Source organism: Desmodus rotundus, chromosome 9, assembly GCF_022682495.2.
Source record: "Desmodus rotundus isolate HL8 chromosome 9, HLdesRot8A.1, whole genome shotgun sequence".
Classification (NCBI taxonomy): domain Eukaryota; kingdom Metazoa; phylum Chordata; class Mammalia; order Chiroptera; family Phyllostomidae; genus Desmodus; species Desmodus rotundus.
Genome location: NC_071395.1, coordinates 77,798,676 through 77,819,918, shown reverse-complemented (window position 1 = coordinate 77,819,918; position 21,243 = coordinate 77,798,676). Strand labels below are relative to the sequence as shown.

The 21,243-nt window shown below is 52.6% G+C and overlaps 1 protein-coding gene across 4 annotated transcripts in view; it reads left to right on the top strand.

Annotated features, from left to right (window-relative positions):
* The window catches only part of ABR (ABR activator of RhoGEF and GTPase), a 173,596-nt gene that overhangs the window by 55,832 nt on the left and 96,521 nt on the right, over positions 1-21,243 (top strand). Inside the window, exon 1 of one of the 4 annotated variants that reach the window (XM_045199151.3) lies at positions 6,173-6,249. The exons of the other annotated variants lie outside the window; for them this stretch is intronic. Within the exon in view, the coding sequence (XP_045055086.1) occupies positions 6,246-6,249 (4 nt within the window). The 5' untranslated portion in view covers positions 6,173-6,245. Of the gene's footprint in view, positions 1-6,172; positions 6,250-21,243 lie in introns of those variants that run through there. 4 annotated transcript variants of the gene reach the window in all.

The window sequence follows — 21,243 nt, the reverse complement described above, 5'->3', positions numbered from 1 at the left end:
ATCAATAGCTAGGGGGTGATGAGCCCGTGTGTGAATTCAAGCAGCCCGGCCCCTGTGTTCTTGCTCTTAAAATAGGACGCTACGCTGCATCTTGCCTACCAACTGCCACAGTTAAAAATGTAAAGTTTCTTTAAGGTCAAGGACATGGATACCTACAGGGATGTTTCACAAAGTAGGTCAGAGGGAGGTGCGAATTCCAGGGCTCCCCTAACCACCACGTCTCCCCCCGCCCAGATCCCTGAATGGAGAGAGAGTTCAGCCAGGCTTGAGGAGCTCACAGCAGAGGTTCATATCTTCCTGCCTGCCACCTTCAAATGTTGTGGAGACACCGGTCACGTGTCACCTGTCACCGGGTGCGGAAAACCCTGGTGCATCCCTGAGTAATTGTTCAGAGACTGCATAAAGTGAGTGTCCCTAACGGGCCCAGGCCCCAGGCTTGTCTGAGGTTCATGCCTGCACATCCCAATTCCAGGTCCCCTTCAGGTGTGTCAATTCACACCTGATTGTGCACCGTGTGTTGTCTTCCTTCTCCTTGAGAATCCCCATGATTCCTCAGGAAAGAATTGTTTTCCCTTTGTGAAGTGAAAGCATGTAGTTATTAAAGACTAAAGAACACCTAAAAGTAAAAGGAAGAAAATCCATGTGCCATTGTCCCACCTCTGAGAAGAGCCTTCCTCTTTGCTCTTCTGGGCGGCCCAGCGTCTGGTCATGTGGCTCAACTATGAGCCCCTGGCCGAGGTGAGGTTGGAGGCCAGAGCGTGACCTTGAACAGCCCCATGTCCCAGCACCCACCCCAGGTGCTTGCAAGGGGGATGAATGGGAAAGGGGGCCTGGAAACCAACAGGTGGCGTCTTCCCTTCTCTGCTGCTCTTTCAGGCAGGATGAGGACCAGGTGCCCGCAGTCTCCCTCTCTCAGGCCACCACATGCCCCATCCTCACCCTCCCCAGCCCACCCCAGGAGCACAGTCTGGAAGTGCCCACTGTTGCAAGGCGGCTGCCCCGGCGTCCCAGCTAGTGACTAGAGGCCAGTTTCCAGAATGCTCACGTCGGCAGCACTAGTGGCTCTGCTTGGCTCGAAGCCCAGCTGGAAATCCTTCCCGCCTCAGGCCTCCCCCAGGCCTGCTTCTCAGTGTTGTGGTCTTTCCACATTTTCCAAAGGTTAACTCCAGTTAATTCAAAGAGAAACCTGAGACCAAGAGCTTTGCCTGCTATTTCTACTACTGGCTCCTTCCAGTTTTCTGCCATCTTCCTTTTCTCCCTGTCCCCTCCCTACAAATCCCCAGGGGACCACTCAGTTATGCTGGTTGGCAGGTTGGCAGAGGCCCTGGTTCCTCCATCAGGAGACCAGAGTCCCCAACCTGGTTACTTAGTGCAGCATCCATCAGGATCCAGCAGGAAACAGGTGGCACACTCCGGCTGGGCAGTTTAGGGGGAACTTACACTGGGACTGTGGCCAAAATATGGTCAGGGTGGAGGGGTGAAGGGGGGGTTCTGCCACCTGGAGACACAGAGACTGAGAGGCTTCCTCGCAGGAGCTGTAACCTTCGTGGAAGCACAGGGCCTGGGTGGCCCACAGGGAGGAGCTGGGGGAGAAGTATCCCAGCCTCACCCCCCCTCCCGTCCTCAGATCTCGGCTGGGGCACGAAGCAAGGTGCAGACGCAGGGAGAATGGACCTGGAGGGGCACATTCCAGGAAACTAGCCCGTGTCCAGGTAAAATCATTCTCGTTGACCCCCATGGGCAAGGTGAGGGTTGTGAATACCTGCCCTGTATACATACGTCCCGGGGTTGCTGTGAAAATCAGCTGGTGTGACGAATGGTGACAACATATGTTCGTCACACTGTTTTACACCAGCGTAAGCAATCAGTGTTATCATTGATAAACACTTTTGGGGCACCCTTCACAAAGTGAATCTCACACATTCTCACTTCTGCTGGGGAGCCTCTAATCTCCAAAGGATATGTGGGTGAAGGGAAAAGAAATTGCAAAAGCCTGGATTTGATTCCCAGAGCCCCAGCTTAATATTTGTGTGGCTTCGGGTGAGTCACCTAATGAGCCCCTTGGCAGCGGAGGTGCACTCATTGGTCTGGTTGGGGTTCAGAAGAGAAGGGATGCTGTCATGACTGTTAGCCACCCACACGGGGGGCGGGGGGGGGCTGGTAAGAGGACCTAACAGGTGTCCTTGGCCCAGTTGTAAAGACTTGACTTCTAGGTGAGTGTGGCTTTCTGAAAAGCCCAGGATGGGTGCTAAAGAGGAGGCGAGATTTGAGGGCCCCCTCCTTTGTGTACCTAAGAAGGGATGGCGTACCTGGGCTGGGGTCTGTGGTTCTCTAGAAGGCAGTGAGGCCTGGCCACCACCTACTCCTTGTGTTGCCCAAGGCACTTGGCAGCAGCACTCCCTGGAGGCCGAAAGATAAAGAACAACTCCACCAAGTTACAATGTCTCCACGAGATAAGTGTCCCACCTTGGGAGATCTCCCTGTAACGGAAGATTTATGAGTGAGTAAGTGATCATTACTTTGCATTAAACGTTCTCCTTAGAGAGACCTGGATATGAAACTGATTCTATGAGGTCATTACATCTTAGAACCTCAGTTTCCTCCTCTGTAAATTTGGGATACAATTTATACGTATCAAGCAGTTGCAAAGCTGACATTTGAATAAATCCAGTTATATAATGTGTGCAGGGTGCTGGGACCACGGAGGCACGCAGTGTCACTTTCTGCCGTTTAGCAGTACATGTGACTCGAGGCGCTGTGGACACAGGCCCCCAGGGCTCTCTGTTCCAGGCCCTGTCTGTGCTTTCCTCTGGGGCCTGCCTCCCTGGCTCCAGGCAAGGCCTGCTGTGGTCCCTCCCCTCTCAGCCCTGAAGGACTTACTCTCTCAGGACAGCACCCGCAGCTTCACTCATGGGCCTGCAGTTCAGAGCAGCATCCCTTGTCCCGGCACCGAGTCCAGGCCTTGCAGGGGTCCCCTGCTCTGACGCATGGGTCCCTGGATCTCCCCCTCAGCTTCACTGGCCCAGGCCCAAGGAAAAAGAAGTAACTCCTAATGTTAGCAGTACTATCCATTGCTGACTAGTGCTTGCTGTGTACAGGCACTGGTCAGTTACTTCTCCTGGACTCACCAGCGTCCCCATGGCTAGAATAGCATTTCAGTAGAACTGATTTCTACTGTGGTCCTATGTGTTTTATTCATTTCAAAACATTCTTCTCTGAAGGGGCCATTGGCCTCACCAAACTGCTGTGGCCATGGCACAAAAGCGTGAAGGTCCCCTCCTGGTTCCCAGAGCACTGCGAGTTCCGGGGTCCCTGTGCTGAATTCGCCCTTTTCTGGGCCCTGGCTGCGGCAGTGGCCTTCACCAAACCAGGAGGCGGAGACCTGGGCTCCTGTTCTAGCTCTGGGGCTCCCTGGTATGTGTCCTGGGCCAGGTCCTCGGAGCCCTCAGCGGTAAAATGTAATGGCTGGACTACCCCTACGTGGTGTTATCTATTTCATATGTGAAATACATCATGGATACAAGAGAGTATATACAGTGTCGGGGTTTGGTTTAATAAAGACAAAGCCGACATCCACTTGCCCTCTGTTAAGCTTAAGGAGTCCACTGCCAGTCCTGGGAAGCTACCGCGTGCCTCGCTGAGTTCGTGTGCTGGTGCAGCACACCGCAGACGAGGCCTTACCGCAGACGAGGCCTTAAGCAACAAGGGTGCAGCCTCCCAGGGCTGCAGACCACGTCTGAGACCAAGGTGGCAGCAGGCTTGCTTCCTTCTGCGGCCGGGAGCGGGAATCTGCCCCAGGCCTCTCTCCCAGCTTCTGGTGGTTTGCTGGCAGTCCTTGGCGTTCCCTGGTTTGTAGGTGCGTCGCCTCGATCTCTGCCTTCATCTTCACCTGGCGTTCTCCCCCGTGTCTCTGTGTCCAGATGTCCCCTTTGTGTAGAAGAGTCAGTCGTATTGGTTTAGGGTCCCCCCCCCGATGGCCGTATTTCAACTTGATTACCTCTGTAAGGACCGTATTTCCAAGCGAGTCACACTCGGAGGTGCTGGGAGTTAAGTCTCCAACATCTGTTTTGGGGGTCACAAGTCAGCCTCTCACGTTCATCCTCACCGTCCCCCCGTTGCAGACAGAGGTAACCACCATCCAGACTTTTGCGTTAATTATTTCTTCCTTTTCTTTAGAGGCTTCCTGCATAGGTATGCATTCCTAAATAATATAATTGTGTCATTTTGCCCACGATTTATAGAAATACAATCATAGTATAAATATTTTTCTGTGACTTGCCTTTTTCTGCTTAAAATTATGTTTTTGAGATTCATAGTTGTTTTTGCCTGTAGCTCTAGATTATTCATTGTCAAAGCTGCACAGAATTTCATTATAGAAGTAAACTACAGCTTATTTAGCAGAAATAATGGTACTCCTCCACTTCTGGACAAAATCCACAGCCGGGAAATCATTTCACAATGCGACACAGCACACACACTATGAATACCTGAAACAAGCTTCCTGAAACAATGCCTGCCTTTAGCGTGCGCGATGCTCCTTTTCCATTCCTTCCAGAGGCCACCTGCCGGACTGACTCGTGAGCACTGACAGCCCCGCCTGCAGTGGCTGCACGCACCCCATTCCGTGTCGGGCTCCACGGCCCCGGGGTTCTGTGCTCAGCAGCCAGGCACAGGGCATGGCCCCGCTGCTCTCACCAGGGCTGTCGGCCTGCACACTGTTTGGCACGGGCCCAGTCTGCCTTCTGGTTCTCATCCTTCCATCTGTCGTGTCTGTTGGCTTCTCGCTGCTCCTGCTGGGCATGTTAGAGCTGTGGCCTTGCCCTTGTCGTTTTGCATCTTATGGGCTATGGCCTGAATCCGCCCCCTGGGTGTGGCAGAAGTGCCCTGTAGCAAGAGAGAGGGTAGTGTCTGGGACGAGGCTGCTTAGGTTCCAAGCTCAGCCACTCAGCACCTGTGTGACCTTGGGGAAGACATGTGACCTCTGTGCCTCAGTTTCCTCATTCATAAAATGAGGCTTTCAGAGTCCCTACCTCATTGTGAGGCTTAAGTGAGTTACTACGTGTACCAGGCGCGTAGTAACTGTACTCGTCTGCGTGTCGGGTGAAAGCGCCCCGAGGTCGCGGGCCGAGCGCTCTGCCCCCAGCCCCGTCCCTGTGGCCTCGCACGGTGCCTGGCACACGGCAGGTGCACAGAGTTATCTGTGAGTGAAGCGAAGGGAGCCGCCTTTGCCTTCCTTGAAGGGATGTCTGTTCAGATGCTTTGCTTATTTTTAGTTGGGTTGTGTGTCTTTTTGTTGTTGAGTTGTAAAGTTTCTTTACAACTGCAGGTCCCTGATCAGACACATGATTTGCAAGTGTTTTGTCTTGTTTTGTGGGTTCTCTTGTCACTTTGAAGCACAAGAGTTTTTTTTAACTTCGGTGATGACCCGTTCTCTGTTTTCTTTTGTGGTGTGTGCTTTCGGCGCCACGTCTAAGAACCCGTCACCAAACCCACTGTCAGGAGCTTTACCTTTCTCTTTTCTTCCGAGCGTTTTAGATTTCACTCTTCCGCTCAGGCCTTCGACCCACGTTGAGTTAAATTTTGTATATTGTGTGAGGTAAGGGTCCAACCTCATTCTTTTGTAGGTGACCATCCAGTTGTCCCAGCACCGTTTGTTGAAGAAACTACCGAATGGTCCTGGCACGCTGGTCGGAAACCGGTTGACCATGCGTGGACGTGTTCATTTCTGGACTCTCGAATCCACTCCGTGGACCCATAGATCTGGAAAGCCACCTCCAGCTCTGACAGTTCAGCTGCTCCGCCGGTCTGCTCTCGGCAGCCCCGGGGGCTCCCGCAGGCCGCGTTACCAGGACATGCCACAGCAGATCGCCATCCCCCGATGGCCCCTGGAGATGATCACTTCCCACTTCTGTCAGGGTGACCACTGGGAGGGCCCCGTGTGGCTGGCCCCAGAGGGCTCACAGGGAGGGGGCCCCCAGAGACCTACTTTCCCTCCCTCCACCCGCAAGCCTGCACATCTCCCAGCTCAGGGTACAAGGTCCCAGAGCAGGGCCTGTTTGTGCTGATGCCCAGCTCCTGATTGGGTAGATGATGCCCTTGATGTGGGCCGGGTAGGAGGGAGCACAGGGGGGAAGTGGCTGTCGGGATGGAGAGGACGGGGGCCTGCAGGAGGGAGAGCATTGCATACCTGGCACTAGAGGCATCTTCACCCGGACAGCAGCCTTGGGAGGGAGAGCGCTGCATCCATGGGTAGGCGCCGGGAGCCTAGAGAGTGGGAGGGCCACTAGCGCTCCAAGCTCTCTTCCTAACAGAGCTTCCCTCCCTGTTTCCATAGTGTGTGGGGGGTGGGGGGTGGGGGAGTAGAACTGGGTGACTTGTCCCCCCTTTCTGAGTGCTCGTTCCATGAGGTTGGGAGCCTTTGATGCAGTAAGAAGTCAGGTGGCTCTTGGCCAGTGCGTCCTCCTTATAGAACTGCTGTCTTACCTTGACTCCAGCCGGAGAAAAACAATCCCCAGGGCAGCCAGGGACCCTTGGGATGGAGAGCCAGGAGGACGGGCATGGCGGCAGCCTGGGGGAATTGTAGCTGGCAGGGGCGTTCCAGATTGTGGGTGCTCTCCTGCAAGTGCAGCAAGAGACACCACTGAGCAGAGAATGGTAAAGCTGTACCTGTTGAATGCTAAAGAGCTGGGCTTCCTGTTAATTGAGGGAATCGGGGGTGCTTAGCTGGTAGAGTGCGGGGAGGGTGCTGGCTCAGAAGGTGGGGAAGGGGCCCATGATGGCAGCGAGGCCCATGGGCGGTGCTGTCTGCGTCCCACTTCTCCAGATCTCCTAGGGCCTTGCAGATGGATCTCCCAGAAGTGGCAGCCACTGCGGCGGCACCACAATTGTTAGGGACACGGGAGGGGAATCCACTGCTCTCTTCAGGGCCCACATGCCTTGGACCCAGCCCCTCGCAGGAGAACTGGGGGGGAGAGCGGAGGTTTCTGTAGGGCGTGTGTCCGTCTCCTCCCCCTTCATTTGTTCTCCCACTTGCCCGCCCCTGAGTGGGAACAGCGCTGTTTGAGTTGGAGTTGCTCACTGCCTGAGAATTGCGTCAGCCCCGCCTGGTAGGCTGGAGCGGGAGCCTGTTGCTATGGTGACCACTAGGCCTCAACCCAGTAAGAAGGACGAGTTAGTCACAGGGTGTGGTTTTCCTGCCTAGTGATGCTGTCATGTGATAGGCACATGAGTCTGTGAGCCTGTATTCCCAGCTCTTCCACCAGGAGATGTGTCATCTGCTTAGGTGGCACGAAGGGGCAGCTGCTCCCAAAGCCGTGTGCGCATGTGACCAGAGAACACAAGTGGCTGCCTTGGCCCTTCTGCCTAATTCAGGGGATGGTGGGTGATTTGAGCAAATAAGTCAGCTTCTGGGAAAGGGAGGAGGCCAGGACGCAAGCGTAACCCAGCACAGAGGGCTGCTCCGAGGCCCAGTAACAAAACCCGTCCAGGCAGCGCCATGAGTTTTTCCTGAGCCACCTGACAGCTCATCATCATCTTGCTAAAGACGACAGACTGCCCGGCCAAATGAGCACAGCACCTCAGGTCTCTCCTCACACTTCGCCTATGATGGGAAAGAAGGTCGCACAGGTCGTGTTCCAGCCGCGTGGAGCACCTGCTGTGTGCCGGGCGCTGCACTGGACACTATTGCATCGTTTTATCTCCTCCTTGCCTCCGCTCTGGAGGGTAGGGAGTGCTGTCCCATTCTGCAGTGAGGCGAACTCAAGGACCCAGAGAGTTTAAGGGACTTGTCCAAACAGTTAAACCTTAACCTTTGGGCGTCATGTCCAGTGTTCTCTTGGATTCCAGATGCCCCTATAATCAGCAGATCTTGAGATGTCCAGTAGAGAAACACTGTGCATCTTCTGGAGGAAAAACCATGGCAGTCTCGCCCCAGAGGAAAGCACAGTGTGTGTGTGGGCTGGTCGGCTGGAGCTGTTTCCGGTTTCCCAGCGGGAAGAATGAGAGATGTGGGTGTTGCCTGTGGACCGAGGAAAACCCAGGCAGCAGTTGGTGAGGTCAGGGCAGGGCATCGCCAAAGCCCAGCCTTGGTACATAGGCTGAGTGTGGGATTTCTGCCTAAAGCCCACCGGGGTGGGACTCGTTGTCTGCTGAGTTCTCGGCAGGGAAGGGTCCAGCCTAGGATGTAGAACCAGAGGAGAACTGGAGTTTCTGTGAGAGCCTGGCAGCCATGAGCTCCGACTCGCTGAGCTTATGAGGCCTGGTGATAGCAGTTAATGCTGAGGTGGTGCTGGTACTCTTCCAAGTGCACTTCAGATGTACTTACTCACTTCATCCTCACAGAAACCCTGGGAGTGTGAATGCGGTTATTTCATTCTGCACGTGGAACAGACACAGAGAGGTTAAGTGATATGACCAAAGCCACAAAGCTGGTAAGAAAGGCAGAGCTGGGATTCAAGCCCAGGCAGTCTGGTCCAGCAGCGCATGGACTCTTGACCAAAATGTTCTACTGTCTATGCTCTTCCCTTTTGGAAACAGGATAACGAGTTAACTTGCATGGCCCCCCCAGAGGAGTGTGTGTGTGTGTGTGTGCTCACATGCACACGCACACCCACTTCCCCCCATACACACACCGATACACCAGCAATGGGAGGGGAGGCTCAGGGCTGCACCTGTGAGCTGCTGTGCATTGAAGGCTGCACCTGTGCATTTGTGGGGCCCAGGGAGACCTGAACCTGTGCTCTTCTTCTCTCTCTGCCTTTGTGGTTCCCAGGGGACTGGGTGCTCTGCCCTCTCTGGCGTAGAACCGTAGACTGTTACCTGGGTAGCTTCCTAACTATTGAAGGGCTCCAGGCTCCCGGAAGGAGGTCAGACCTGGAACTAAGAGCGGACAGTGGCCCAGGAGGAGCAGGCAGGGAAAGTGGGACATGGTTGCGGTGTGTGGGCTGTTCTCTTGTGGCTCTTTCGGTGCTGAGGTAACCTGTGTGCCACCCACACAGTGTGCAGCTGTTTCCAGTCCCTCAAGACACCAGACAAACGGGCTTCCTCTCAGTGTCTCTCCCAGGGCCGGGACTGTGGGGGGAAATAATAATGACGGTGTCACCAGGGATAAGCGTTAACATCATTTACTGCATTACTTACTACAGACACTGTTCTGATGCCTGCTGGAACTAACTTGTTTCACTGTCACGAAAGCTCCACGAGACAGTGTCGGGATTGAGTTGGCCAAAAAGTCCGTTACTTTTTTTTCTTTCATAAAATAAAAGGCACATCTTTCATTTTCACCAACAACTTTATTGATTTGGATCTTCTGAGTATGTCGGCTGTCTCCTGCTCTTGGCCTCTAGTGGGTGGAGGCCAGAGGTGCTGCTAAACATCTTCCAGTGCAGAAAACAGCCCCACGGCAAAGAATTTTTTGGCCAAATGTCAGTAGTACCAAGAAACTTCGCAAACACATTCGGTTAGTCACAGCACCTTCTCCATACACTGCACAATTTTTTTTGCCTTTCAGTTGTGTTTTTACCTTTCTTAAAATAATAAAACATAATATGCTGAAAATGTTGCCTGTTTTTTTCCATCTTCAATATTAAAATGGCTGCACAAGAATTCACCCATTTCGATAAGTTGTTTTTAAATGCACACTGATATGACAGCTGTCACAATGCAGTCTAACAAAATTGTTTCTAATGAAGTTAAGGACAACTGAAGTTAAGCACTATTAGAGCCATCATACAGAAAAACGTAATGGACTTTTTGGCCTTATGAAGGAGAACACTAAGGCCCAGAGAAGTTAAGCAAGTTGCCCAAGATCACACAGCTAAAACTGGGATTTTTATTTGGGGAGCCTGGCTCCAAAACTACCACCACCTGACTCCAGAACCAGCGCTATAGTCTTTCAAGGCTCCCAGGGAACACCTCCAGACCTTGCACCTCTTCTCTTGTCCTCAGTTCAGAATCTTGATTTCATTTTCCTGGGAGACGAGGGTGTGTCCACTTGCCTGCACGTAAGCACTGTGCCTGAGATGTGGCCTCTAACATCAGCCAAGTTCTGATTTTTATGGGGACTGTGCCCCTTCTGTCCTGCTCACGTGCCTGGGCATGAAAAGGACATTTCTAGGAACTCTCCAGGGAGTAGAGGTAATTGACCTTGGCCACTGCTGCTCTGGCCTCATCCCGCTGGTCTGTCTGCGCACAGGTGGTTCCAATGTAAACACCTGGGGCAGGGCAGGTCCCGCCAGGCCCTGTGGGCCCTGGTGCCTGTCTCTCTCAGCCTGTCTTCTCTGGCCTCTCTGGCCTGTGGTCTATAACTGCTCTTGTTTTGAGGGCCAAGTTCAAATATCTCTTTTCCTTTCCATCCCCTATTCCATCAACCCCTGGGCTATGTCTAGTCCTAAGCTTGATTCTTGGAGGAGGCTGCCTTCCTGTGGGAGATAAGGCTGGCATCGCTTGCTGCCAGCTGGAAGGACGATGCTGTGTGGATCTGAGTGGAGGACTCGGGAAGTAGCAGAGGGGTAAGGGGAAGTTTCATTTTTCAGCTGTAACCCCCTGGGGTGTACTGCATGCTCCTGGAGACATTGGCATTGGCATTGGTTGGGTGTGGGGCAAGTCAGCTCTGTAGTGAGTGCCCAGGTGCTGCTGGGTAGGGGAAGGAATATTGCAATCAGAGCTGACAAATGCCTGGCAGCCCCTGCCTAGGCCACAGCCAGGCTCGTCCTGTGCCAGGAAGTTGGCAGCAAAGCAGAAAGGAGCTGTGGAGGTGGCACCTGCCTTGGTAACGCAGGCGACTCCAAAGCCCTCTTTGGAAGCTGAGTGGACTCTGGGCCTGGTTTAGTCCCCTTGGCCCTGCTAATTCCCAGGAGAGAGTTTCCGTCTCTGGTATTGCTCCTCCACTGACTGCCTGCTTTTTAAGACAAGTTGTATTTTTTTCTATTTTTTAAATTGTAGTAAAGTACAAATAACATACCATTTAAATTGCTAACCATTTGTGAGTGTGCGGGTCAGTGGCGCTGAGCACGTTCACACCGTTGTGCCGCCGTCACCGCCGTCATCTCCAGAACTGCCCATCTGGCGAAGCCAAAACATCGTGCCCGTTAAACATGAACACCCCCTTCATCCTTGCACCCCCAGCCCCTGGCAACCGCCACCTGACCCCTGTCACTATGAATTTGACTACTCTATCTAAGTAACGTATTTTTTCAGACTATAAGACGCACTTTCCCCCCAAATTTGGGAGGAAGAGGGGGGTGCATCTTCTAGTCCGAATGTAGCTTACCTGGCTCACTACAGGATTTCTGCTTTAAAGGATGTTATTAAATATTTTACCACATTTTTTGCTTCAAAACTTTTCTTCCTATTTTCCTCCTCTAAAACCTAGGTGCGTCTTAGGGTCTGAAAAATACGGTATCTCATATAAATGGAATCATACAGTCTTTTTGCGACTGCTTATTTCACTTGGCACAGTGTCTTCAAGGTTCATCCGCATTGTCGCACCTGTACAATTTCCTTCCTATTCAAGGCTGTATAATATTCCATTGTATGTATAGATCATATTGTATCTGTCCCTTCCTCATTGGTCACTTGGGGCACTTCCACCTTTCGGGTCTTGTGAATGACGCTGCAATGAACATGAGTGTGTCCCAGTCTGCTTTTGGGCTTACTTCACACATCAGCAATAGGCCGTCCTTGGAACTTGGTCAGGGATGGGCCCCCTGACTCAGCCCCAGGAGAGTGGTGGGTAGGTCACCAGGGGAAGGCTTGGCCCTCTGCTGCCACCTTCTGCCCCCAAACACTAGACTGAGGGCATTCCAGAGCTCCTTCCCTCAGCCCTCAGGGAGGTTGCTGCGTTCCTGGTTCTCCCCGGAACAGGAGGAGGATGGCTGGGGCTCACCACGAGCCCAGCATGGGTGGTGTTAAGACAAAGGGACTGTCATGCATTGGGAAGTACATGTGGAGCTTCTCTGAGACTGGCGCTGGCTGGTGAACTTGCATGGAGGAAGTGGGGGAGCGTTAGAGTAGCTGGTTATGCTGCAGAACCAGCTTTATCTTGAAACCCCCATGACTTAACACAAGCCAGGTTTACTGATTGCTCACACTGGTCCATCACAGGTGGGCAGGGGCCTCTGCTCCACAAGTTCACTCGGTACCCAGCTTAATGGAAGCTGCACCATCTGGAACCCATGGCCTTCAAGGTCCCTGCAGTAGGGGGAGAAGGAGAATGAGGAATTGTGCACGAGGGCTGACTAGAGCAATGTGAGTCAGGGGTGTCAGGGCCATAAGGAAGTGGGTCTGTCTCTGGCCTGAGTGTGCCTGTGTGTGTGAGTGTATTTCTGTGCATGTGCACAAAGAGCAGAAGTGAGCTGGCTGGGTGAACCACACTGCCTTTGCTGAGCTCAGCCCTCACGTGTGCATGCCCCAGAGGAAAGATGATGTTCCAGGAAGAGGCCACTGACTTGGGGAGGTCCCCTCATCTCTCCACAGTGGGTGGCAGAAGCAAGCTGGAACAGGCCAAACCACTGATACTCCGGAGGGGAGGAGGACATGAAGTTTGAGGTGCCCTCTAATGGCTCTGTTCAATAGAAGAATTATTTTTAAGGTCCAGAGAGGCTCAGTGTGGAGAGCCAGCAAGCAGCTTGAGTTGAACAACATCGAGTCGGGCCTCCTGAGAGCGATGGCAGAGAGACACGGGGTGTTTCTGTGGGTGTATGTGTGAGGCTGTGCAAGCGAGTGCAAGCTGGGAACGTCCTGGCTGACTTCTGCAGAGCAGGGTGGGAGCCTGGAGCCACTTGGCTCTGGGATTGAAAGGAGCTCCCGGAGTGGAAGGCAAGGGTCGTAGATTCTGATCCTGGCTACTACCAGCACGCAAGGCAGCTTCGAGCACCTTACTGGCCTCCCTGGACCTTCCATTACTTATCTGTTCTCTGAACTGCCCCTTCCTACTTCTCAGCACTAGATTGAGAGTCATTTAATTTTTCATAAATACCCTAAGGACTCATGAAACCATATATAGAAGGGGGCTCCGAGGAGGCCATCCATCCCAGGCGGCTGGTAAGTGGGATTGGATTTGAAGGTCATTGTCATAATGGTCCTTTGATTCTCCCTCCTCATCGCCTCCTGACTGCTTCCCCCTCACCAAGCATTTTTCACCAGCATGTCCGGGAGGGGAGGAAGAGCTGAACCTCAAATCAAATCAGTCCAGGGTCATTACTTGTTATCAATTCATGGTGGTTCAGAGGGGAAAGAGGAAGCAAGTCAAAGGTTTTAACTCTTTTTTTATACTATATATATTTTTAAAATACATTTTATTGATTATGCTATGACAGTTGTCCCATTTTCCCCCCTTTATTCTCCTCTGCCCTGCACCCTCCCACTAGCATTCCCTGCCTTAGTTCATGTCCATGGGTCATACACATAAGTTCTTTGGCTTCTCCATTTCCTATACTATTCTTAACCTCCCCCTGTCTATTTTGCACCTACCATTTATGCTTCTTATTCCCTGTACCTTTTCCCCCATTCTCTCCACTCCCACTCCCCACTGATAACCCTCCATGTGATCTCTATTTCTGTGATTCTGTTCCTGTTCTAGTTGTTTGCTGAGTTTGTTTTTGTTTTTGATTTTTTTAGGTTCTGTTGTTGATAGTTGTGAGTTTGTTGTCATTTTATTGTTCATATTTTTTATCTTTTTCTTAGATAAGTCCTTTTAACATCTCGTGTAATAAGGGCTTGGTGATGATGAACTCCTTTAACTTGACCTTATCTGGGAAGCACTTTATCTGCCCTTCCACTCTAAATGATAGCAAAGCTTTTAACTCTGAACAACCGTTGGAGCCCCGTAGGATTTGTCAGAGTAATCTCCTACATAATTGGATTGGTTGATACGGGGAGAGAGGGAAGAGAGTAGGAAGAGTTTCAGGGACCCGAATCAGCCAGCGGGGCAGTCCCGGAGCACCTGCTATAGTGAATACAGTCCTGGGTGCCTCCGAAGACCAAAACCGAAGAGGCGGTCCTTGCTCTCCAGACTCCTGCCACCTAGTGGGGAAGCCAGAATATACCGAAGTCCAGATGATTTGACTTCCTAGAGGATTTTTTTTTTTGGTCTGCCTGATGGAATGCTCTACTGTTGATGGAATACTCTTCTTGTCTGGTCTCTCTCCTGGCTCTTCGGAGCAGCCCTGTGAAAGGGGCAGGGCAGCTGTGACACCCCGTGTACCATGAGACTCCCAGAAAATGAGTGACTGGCCAGAAGGAAGTCAGTAGAACTCAGATCCAGCCAACCTCGACCAGGGGGGCTCAGCGCACTGTGTTCTGTTGCCTGGCTGATGGGCTACTGGTAGTAGAGGTGGGGGTGCCGAGTCTTGCTTGGGGTCTCATTCCTGACACTCTGTCTGGCACGTAATATGATGAGGAGATGTTTGTGGAATAACTGACTTGCTTATTTACACATGAAGTAAACTGCCATTTGCACCAATATTGCTATATATTTAGTGGGCGTGTAACTACTTTTCCTACAGAGTACTTGGGAATTTTAAGCCCCTCTTGCCGGGGTGGGAGATGTTGTCAAAGTACCAGAAGCAGTGGACTTGGTGGAAGGAGCAGGCTTTAAGTTGTGGCTCAGTTTACTAGCCAGGTGGCCCTGCACAGGACCCAGAACAGTTTTGAACTTCAGTTGCCCCCTGTGTAAAGTGGAGAGTAATTTCTACTCTGACATCCTCCCTGGGGTGTGAGGATGAAATGAGATCCCAGCTGTGGGCTTGCGTGGGGAGGGTGGGGGGACGGGACTGTACAACACTTCCGATAACCCTCCTCTGATAACAGCGTTCCGATCCCCCTCTGAGCTTGGACCCTGACGCAGACACTTTCCCTTCTCAGCCCCGGGCCCACTGGCAGGCCCCCATCCTCTCCCCGCTTCTGGCCCTGGTGCAGACATCCAAGACCTAGTCTTCCTTTGTCTCAGACTTTGGAGCCCCGGCTTTTCCTGGAGGCCACCGTCTCTGCCTCCCTCCCAGAGGGAGCCTGGAGGTGGAGTGGGGGTCATGTGTCCATGGCAACCAGAGAGGCTGAGCGGCACCACACCACGGCTGGGGGCCTTGAGTCAGTTCCCAGCAGCAGGGGCGGAGCCAGAACCCAGCGCTCCAGCTTCTCGTGTCTGCGTCGTCACTGCCCCGTCTTCCAGTTGTCCCTTTGCTGGGCTCATTTCCTTGCTCCAGGCCTACCTGAAGGCCTCAGGGACAGGAGCGGCCATCCTGTGGCCCAGGCGCATGCTGTAGGCCGAGGCTGAGGGCCCAGCGTGAATGGGACACGGGCTGCCCTCCCTACCTGCCCACGTTTACCATCAGAGTAGGCCCTTTCTGCCCACCTCTTTGCCCCCTCCTAGGCCAACCTTCAAGTCCTCGAGACTTCATTCAAACCCTGCCTCTTACAGGAAACCTCTCCTGTGCCTCTCGTGTAGTCCTGCTGTTGGGGCTTCCCCGGCTGTTGCAGAGTTTCGTCCCATCTGACCTCAAGGTGCTTGTCATAAACTGGTGGTTTTCAGCTTTACAACGCATGTTGGTGTCACCCAGGGAGCTTTCAGCAGCCCTGCTGCCCCCGCCAGCCCACACCGACGCAATACCGATCTCTGGGTTGACAGCCAGGCTCCGGTGGCTTCCGCACTCCCCAGGGGATTCCAGTGTGCCGCAAAGGTTGGAACTGGTGTCTTCAAGTTTAAGTTTGAAACTATTTGAGGGGCCTGGAGGGGCACCTAGTAAATGTAGGCCGACCAGTGAACAACTGAGTTGCTGACGGAGGGAGGCCTGCTCTAAAGCCCTGGTTTTGTTTTTCGTTTTTCAAGTACTAGGAGGTCCCTGAGGGCACTTACTGCTCAGGAAGAGGACCAGGGTAGTAATGATGACGATAGCCACTGTTAATTAGCGCTCGCCCTCAGCCAGGTGCCTTGCATTGCATATACTTTCTCTTTGCGAACCCACAAAAAAACCTCATAAGGTACAGTCCTTGTGTGTTGGCCCCATTTTATAGAGGGGGAACCTGAGCCTCTGGAAGGTTAAGTAGCTTGCCCGAGGTCACAGGGCAAGTGGTGATACTGGGATTGGAACCTGGGTCTGACTCGAAGCCTGTGCGCTCCATGCTGTCCTCGCTCCCCACTTCCTCTTCCATCTGCCCCAGAACGGAAGGTGCTGGGGGGTGGGGGGGTGGCCTGTCCATGGGAAAGATGCTGGTCCTCGCTGAAGGGCCCCTACCACTGAGGGGCTCCCAGTGGTCAGCTGGGGTCACGGGGCCCCAGAGGAAGGTGTCCGCTCTCTTGTTCCTTCAGTGTGGCCTCTGTTGAGAACTGTTCTGCCAGAGGCTGCCCAGGTGGTTGAGCCTACGAGACATTATTTAATGTCGTCTCACAACCAGCCTGCGACGTGAGCATTGTTATCTCAAAAGGAAGAAACCAAAGATAGAGGGACTCAGAGCCAGCCAGGTGGTGACAGCGAAGGGCTCAGCCGGGACCCACCCGTGTGCAGCGCTGCCCCTGGCTGGGGCCGGGCTCTTCCTCCCTCTGCTCCAAGGCCCCTCACACCCTCCTCCAGGTGGTCTCTTCCTCCTCCAGACCCAACACGGGCCGCTTCTTTCCCAGAACAACCTGCCTGTGCAGTTCGTTCTGTTTGTGTGAGCCCCGGTTATGCCGGTGAAAGGGCGGGGCTGGAGTCAGACCAGCTGTGTGCCTTCTGGTTTCCCTGCAGCTGTTAGACCTCGGGCGAGCGACTTAGCTCCCCGCCCCCCACCCCGCTTCCTCACAGTGGTAGTGCTTACTTGGTTTACCTTTTTCTTTTGTTAAAAGTTTTTGAAGTTCATCAATGTGAAGCAGATAGCTTAATGAACCTTTACACAGGCCTACTTGTCTCTCCACCACCCAGATCTAGATACAGAACATCTCCAGCATTCCAGAAAGTTCCCCGATACCTCTTCCCAGTCAACATTCACTGCCTCCCGCCGCCCACCCCCCAGGTCTCGAACTTTACACAACTGTGGTCCTACCAGCCCGTGCTTTTCGTGTCCGGTTGCTTTTGCTCAGCGTGATGTTTGTGAGGTTCGTCCAGCACAGGGGTTCTGAGGGTGAGGTGAGGCAGGGCACAGCTCAGTGCTTGGTGCTGTCACGAAGGGCAGTGAGGGTGCGTGAGGCCACTCGGGGAGGTCCTGGGGGGCAGGAGCGAAGTCTGCGCCTGGTTGCTCTGCCACCCCCGATGCAGCGTGTGGCATACAGAGAATTTTGATGTTCTCCGAAGGCTTTTAATGCTACGTCCGTGGGACTGATGGTCAGGCCTGGGCATCCCTTGGCTGTTCTCCCAAGGCTCCCCTCTCCCACCGCCATTTCCAGTTCTAGAGCAGAAAATAAGTTTATCACCTAATGCCATCCTTTGTACCACCCCTGTAGGGAGGACAGGGCCACTCCATGTCCAGCACTTTATCCTGCGCTGATGGGTTCTTAAGAGTGTCCAAGAAGAGGCTGGAAAGATCCCCCAAACGGCCCTCGGCACCTGTTGGGGGAGGGTTGGGGGTACCAGGATGTATCCTGGCTGTGTCCTTTGGTCGCTGGTGCTGGACAGTCTCGAGGGAAGGTTATAAACAACTTGACATCTGTGTGCCCCCAGCTCTTCGGGGACCCCTGTCTGCCCTTTGGGCCTGCCAGAGCTTAAGAGGGCAGAGATGAGGGCCGGGGTCCTTTGGGTTTGAACCTACCCTCTGCAGGTCCACTCTTCACATGGAGCAAAAGAGCATGTCCCCCTGGCCTGTCACCGGTTGGCTCATGTCCTGTCATCTGGCACGGGCTCCATCCATTACAGGCTTGGAACAGGTAACCCTGTGTTCACATGTGGTCCCAGTCTGGTGACTCCGGGAGATCAGGAGGTCACACGGGTCCCCCTGTATTGCAACGCAACAGAGGAAGATGTGCTTCGGGAGGAATTATCTAAAGTTGGAGATTGGCAGCCGGCAAGACCCTGCAGCGGGCATGGCCCTGATCAGTGGTCCCCACTGGGTCCTGCCTGACTCTTAGCCCGGCTTGGGAGGCTAAGGCACTTCCCCAGCGCTCTCTGCGCCCTCAGCCGCCTGCTCACTCAGTGTTCTAGCCATGCTGCGCTATTTATAGCCCCCTTAAGGGACCCTGCTGCTTCACACTTTGAGCCTTTGCCAAGCCTCCTCGTTGCCTAGAACTCTGCTCATGTCCCCCATCTGCCTGGCAAGCACCCACACATCTTTCAAGATGCAATTAATAATGTTAATAACAGCAGCTGAGACCTGCTGGGTGCTTAACCGCGTGCTAAGTGCCTTGTGCGCAGCACCCGGTTCAGTCTTCGCAGGAGCCCTGAGCGCTCAGTCCCTCCGTCGTCCTCTTCATGTTCCTGCAAGTCACCATTCACTGTCCGTTTGCAAGAGGCTGCCCTGCGCCAGGCCCCCTTCTGAGCACAGAGAGGTCAGAAAGTGGTGGAGCCCGGACTGGAACCTAAGCTTTGTGCCCTGCACCCTTGCTCTAAGCCACAGTGATAAACCAGCTCCCTTCAAGTGTCACCCAGGCCCTTCCAGCCGTCCCCTCACCCACACTGTTGCCTGCCTCCCCGTCTCGGCCTCGCCGATCAGCTCCTTCTGTCATAGCATCTAGGGTGTTTATTGCTTATTGGACTGCCTTTCTCTCCCGGGCTGTAAGGGTATCACCTGGAAATGTGTTCATTTTAAGTGGCAGAAAACCCATCATGTAAGAGCTTATATTAACCACTTAGCAAAAAAAAGGGGCCAGCTGTTTGTAGTGTGGCTCAGCACCTCCCAGCATCAGGGAAATGTCTCTGTTCTTTCTCGATCGTTTCTTCATGGCAGCAACCTGGCCACTGTGGCTGTGGTCATCCTATCTGAGTTCACGGCGAGAAGTCTTTTTTTTAACTAACAGAGCAAAAGGTCCCATTCTACTTCACTTGGTCTCGTCGATCAGAACGATGTCGAATAGCTGCTCCTGATTGTGAGAGAGGCGGAGAAAGTGGGTATCTCGCCTGGGAGCGGGTCCGTTGCCGCCTGACAGGAAGCCAGCGTAAAGTAAGCAGGGAGGAAGGGAAGGTGGGTATTGAGTAGGAGACAAGCAGTGTCTGCTAGTGTCCTAGAGAGAAAAGAACATGTATTAATTTCTCTCGACTTCCTAGAACCTGAATGCCTTTTTTTAAAAAAAAGAGTTTGTTTATTTATTTTTAGAGCAGAAGGGAGAGAGAACGGGAGAGAAACATTGATGTGAGAGAGAAACTTCGTTCGGTTGCTTCTTGGACATCCCCAACCAGTTACCTGGCCTCAAGCCAGGTGTGTGCCCTGACTGGGAATCGAACCAGTGACCTTTCGCCTTGCAGCTGGATGCCCAACCCATCGAGCCACAATAGTCAGGGCTGAGTGTTTTACAATTGATTTGTGTTGTCGCATTGCAGGCTTTATTCTATGCACGTACAGACATTTTTATTTCTTTCCAACATAATGCCATGCTGTACGTACTGTTATTAATTTCCTTTTTCTCTTAATAAGATGATGTACATCATCCATATCACTTTTAATGGCTGCATAGCTGTACATCTCGGAGATGCACCCTAATTTACTCAACCAGTTCCCTGTAATTAATCATTTAGGTTGTTTTGAATATTTCACAATCATGAACAGCCCTGTGATGAATAATCAATCTCTTAACTCTATTTTTATGTACATCTAGAATTAATTTCTTAGGACACAGTCTTGGACTGTGCTGAGTTAGAAGCTGTACCAACAGTTAAAAAAAATATTTATTGATTTGAGAGAGAAACATCAATTTGTTGTCCCACTTATTTATGCATTCATTGGCTGATTCTTGTATGTGCCCTGACCGAGGATCAAACCCACAACCTTGGCATATTGGGGTGATGCTCTAGCCATGGAGCCACCCAGCCAGGGCAGGCTGTACCAACTGTTGAAGCTTTGATACCAGTTGCCAAATTGACTCCAGAAAAGCTGTAGCAGTTATACGTGCCCTCCAAGAGCTTCTGAGAGTGCCTGTTCCTGACAACTCTCAGTATTTTTTTAAATCCTTGCTGATTTGATAGAAAAATTGCAAAAAATAGAAGTTTGCATTTGGGCACTTGTAGTTCTTTTTTAAATTTTCTGTTCATTTCTCTAACTCATTTGGAAAGCTGAGGTATTCACCTCAACTTTCTCATTTTTTTCATTGATTTGCAAAAGTGCTTTATCTATTCAGGAGATGGGAGGTTCCCAGGAGAAGGACGCAGCTGAGCTGGGTTTGTAGGCCAAATGGGATTTCACTGGGTGGGCAGGGGTGAAGAGGTTGTTCCAAATACGGGAGCAGCGTGTGCAAAGGTCCAGAGGTGGGAAACAGGGTTGCGTGTTTGGGGACTCTTCATTTCATAGGGCTGCCGTAAAAAAAAAGGATCACAAACTTGGTGGCCTGAAACAACAGGAATTCATTTTCTCAGTCTGGGGGCCAGAGTAAAGTCACAGTGTGGCAGTGTCGCGCTCCTGGCCGAGGCTCCCGGGGCAGAATTCTCGCTTGCGTCTTCCCGGGCCTGACGACTCCATGCATAACTCCAGTCGCTGCCTCCGTCCTCACACGCCTCCTTCTGGGTCTGCGTTTTCTCCCCTGCTGTTCCCTCTAGGGACACATCCTCAGATTTCGGACCCACTCAGCTAATCCAGGGTAATCCCATCTGGAGATGCTCACCGTAACATATCTGCAGAGATCTGTTCCCAAGTCACATTCACGCATACATACACATTTGGGGGTCACTGTCCAACCCGCTACAAGGACCTAGAAAATGTCCGACATTACAGGGCAGCAGAGTATGACCCTGTAAAAGTGAAGTCAGGTGACCACGAGGGGCCTTGAACTGAGGAGTTTGGGCTGTACCTTGAAGTGAATGTGGAAATGTGAAATTTTGAACAGGGAAGAGTGTCGGCATTGCCCCCATGAGAGCGGGTGAGGGTGTGCGGCAGGGTGGGGAGTGGGGATAGTTCAGGGGGTAGGAGATGAGGAGCAGGAAGAGGGAGGAACCTGAAATGACTCCTGGGCTTCCAGCCTGAGCGAGCTGGCACAGAAGGCGGAGATGTTCAGGGAACAGTCAGAGAGATAGGTCTGCAGCCCAGACCTCGTCCTGGAACGTAAAGAAGAGTTGGGAGAGGGAGCACAGTGAGAGGTGACAAGCCTGGAGAACACCAATTTTTTCCCACCATTTTATTATGAAAAATTTCAAACAC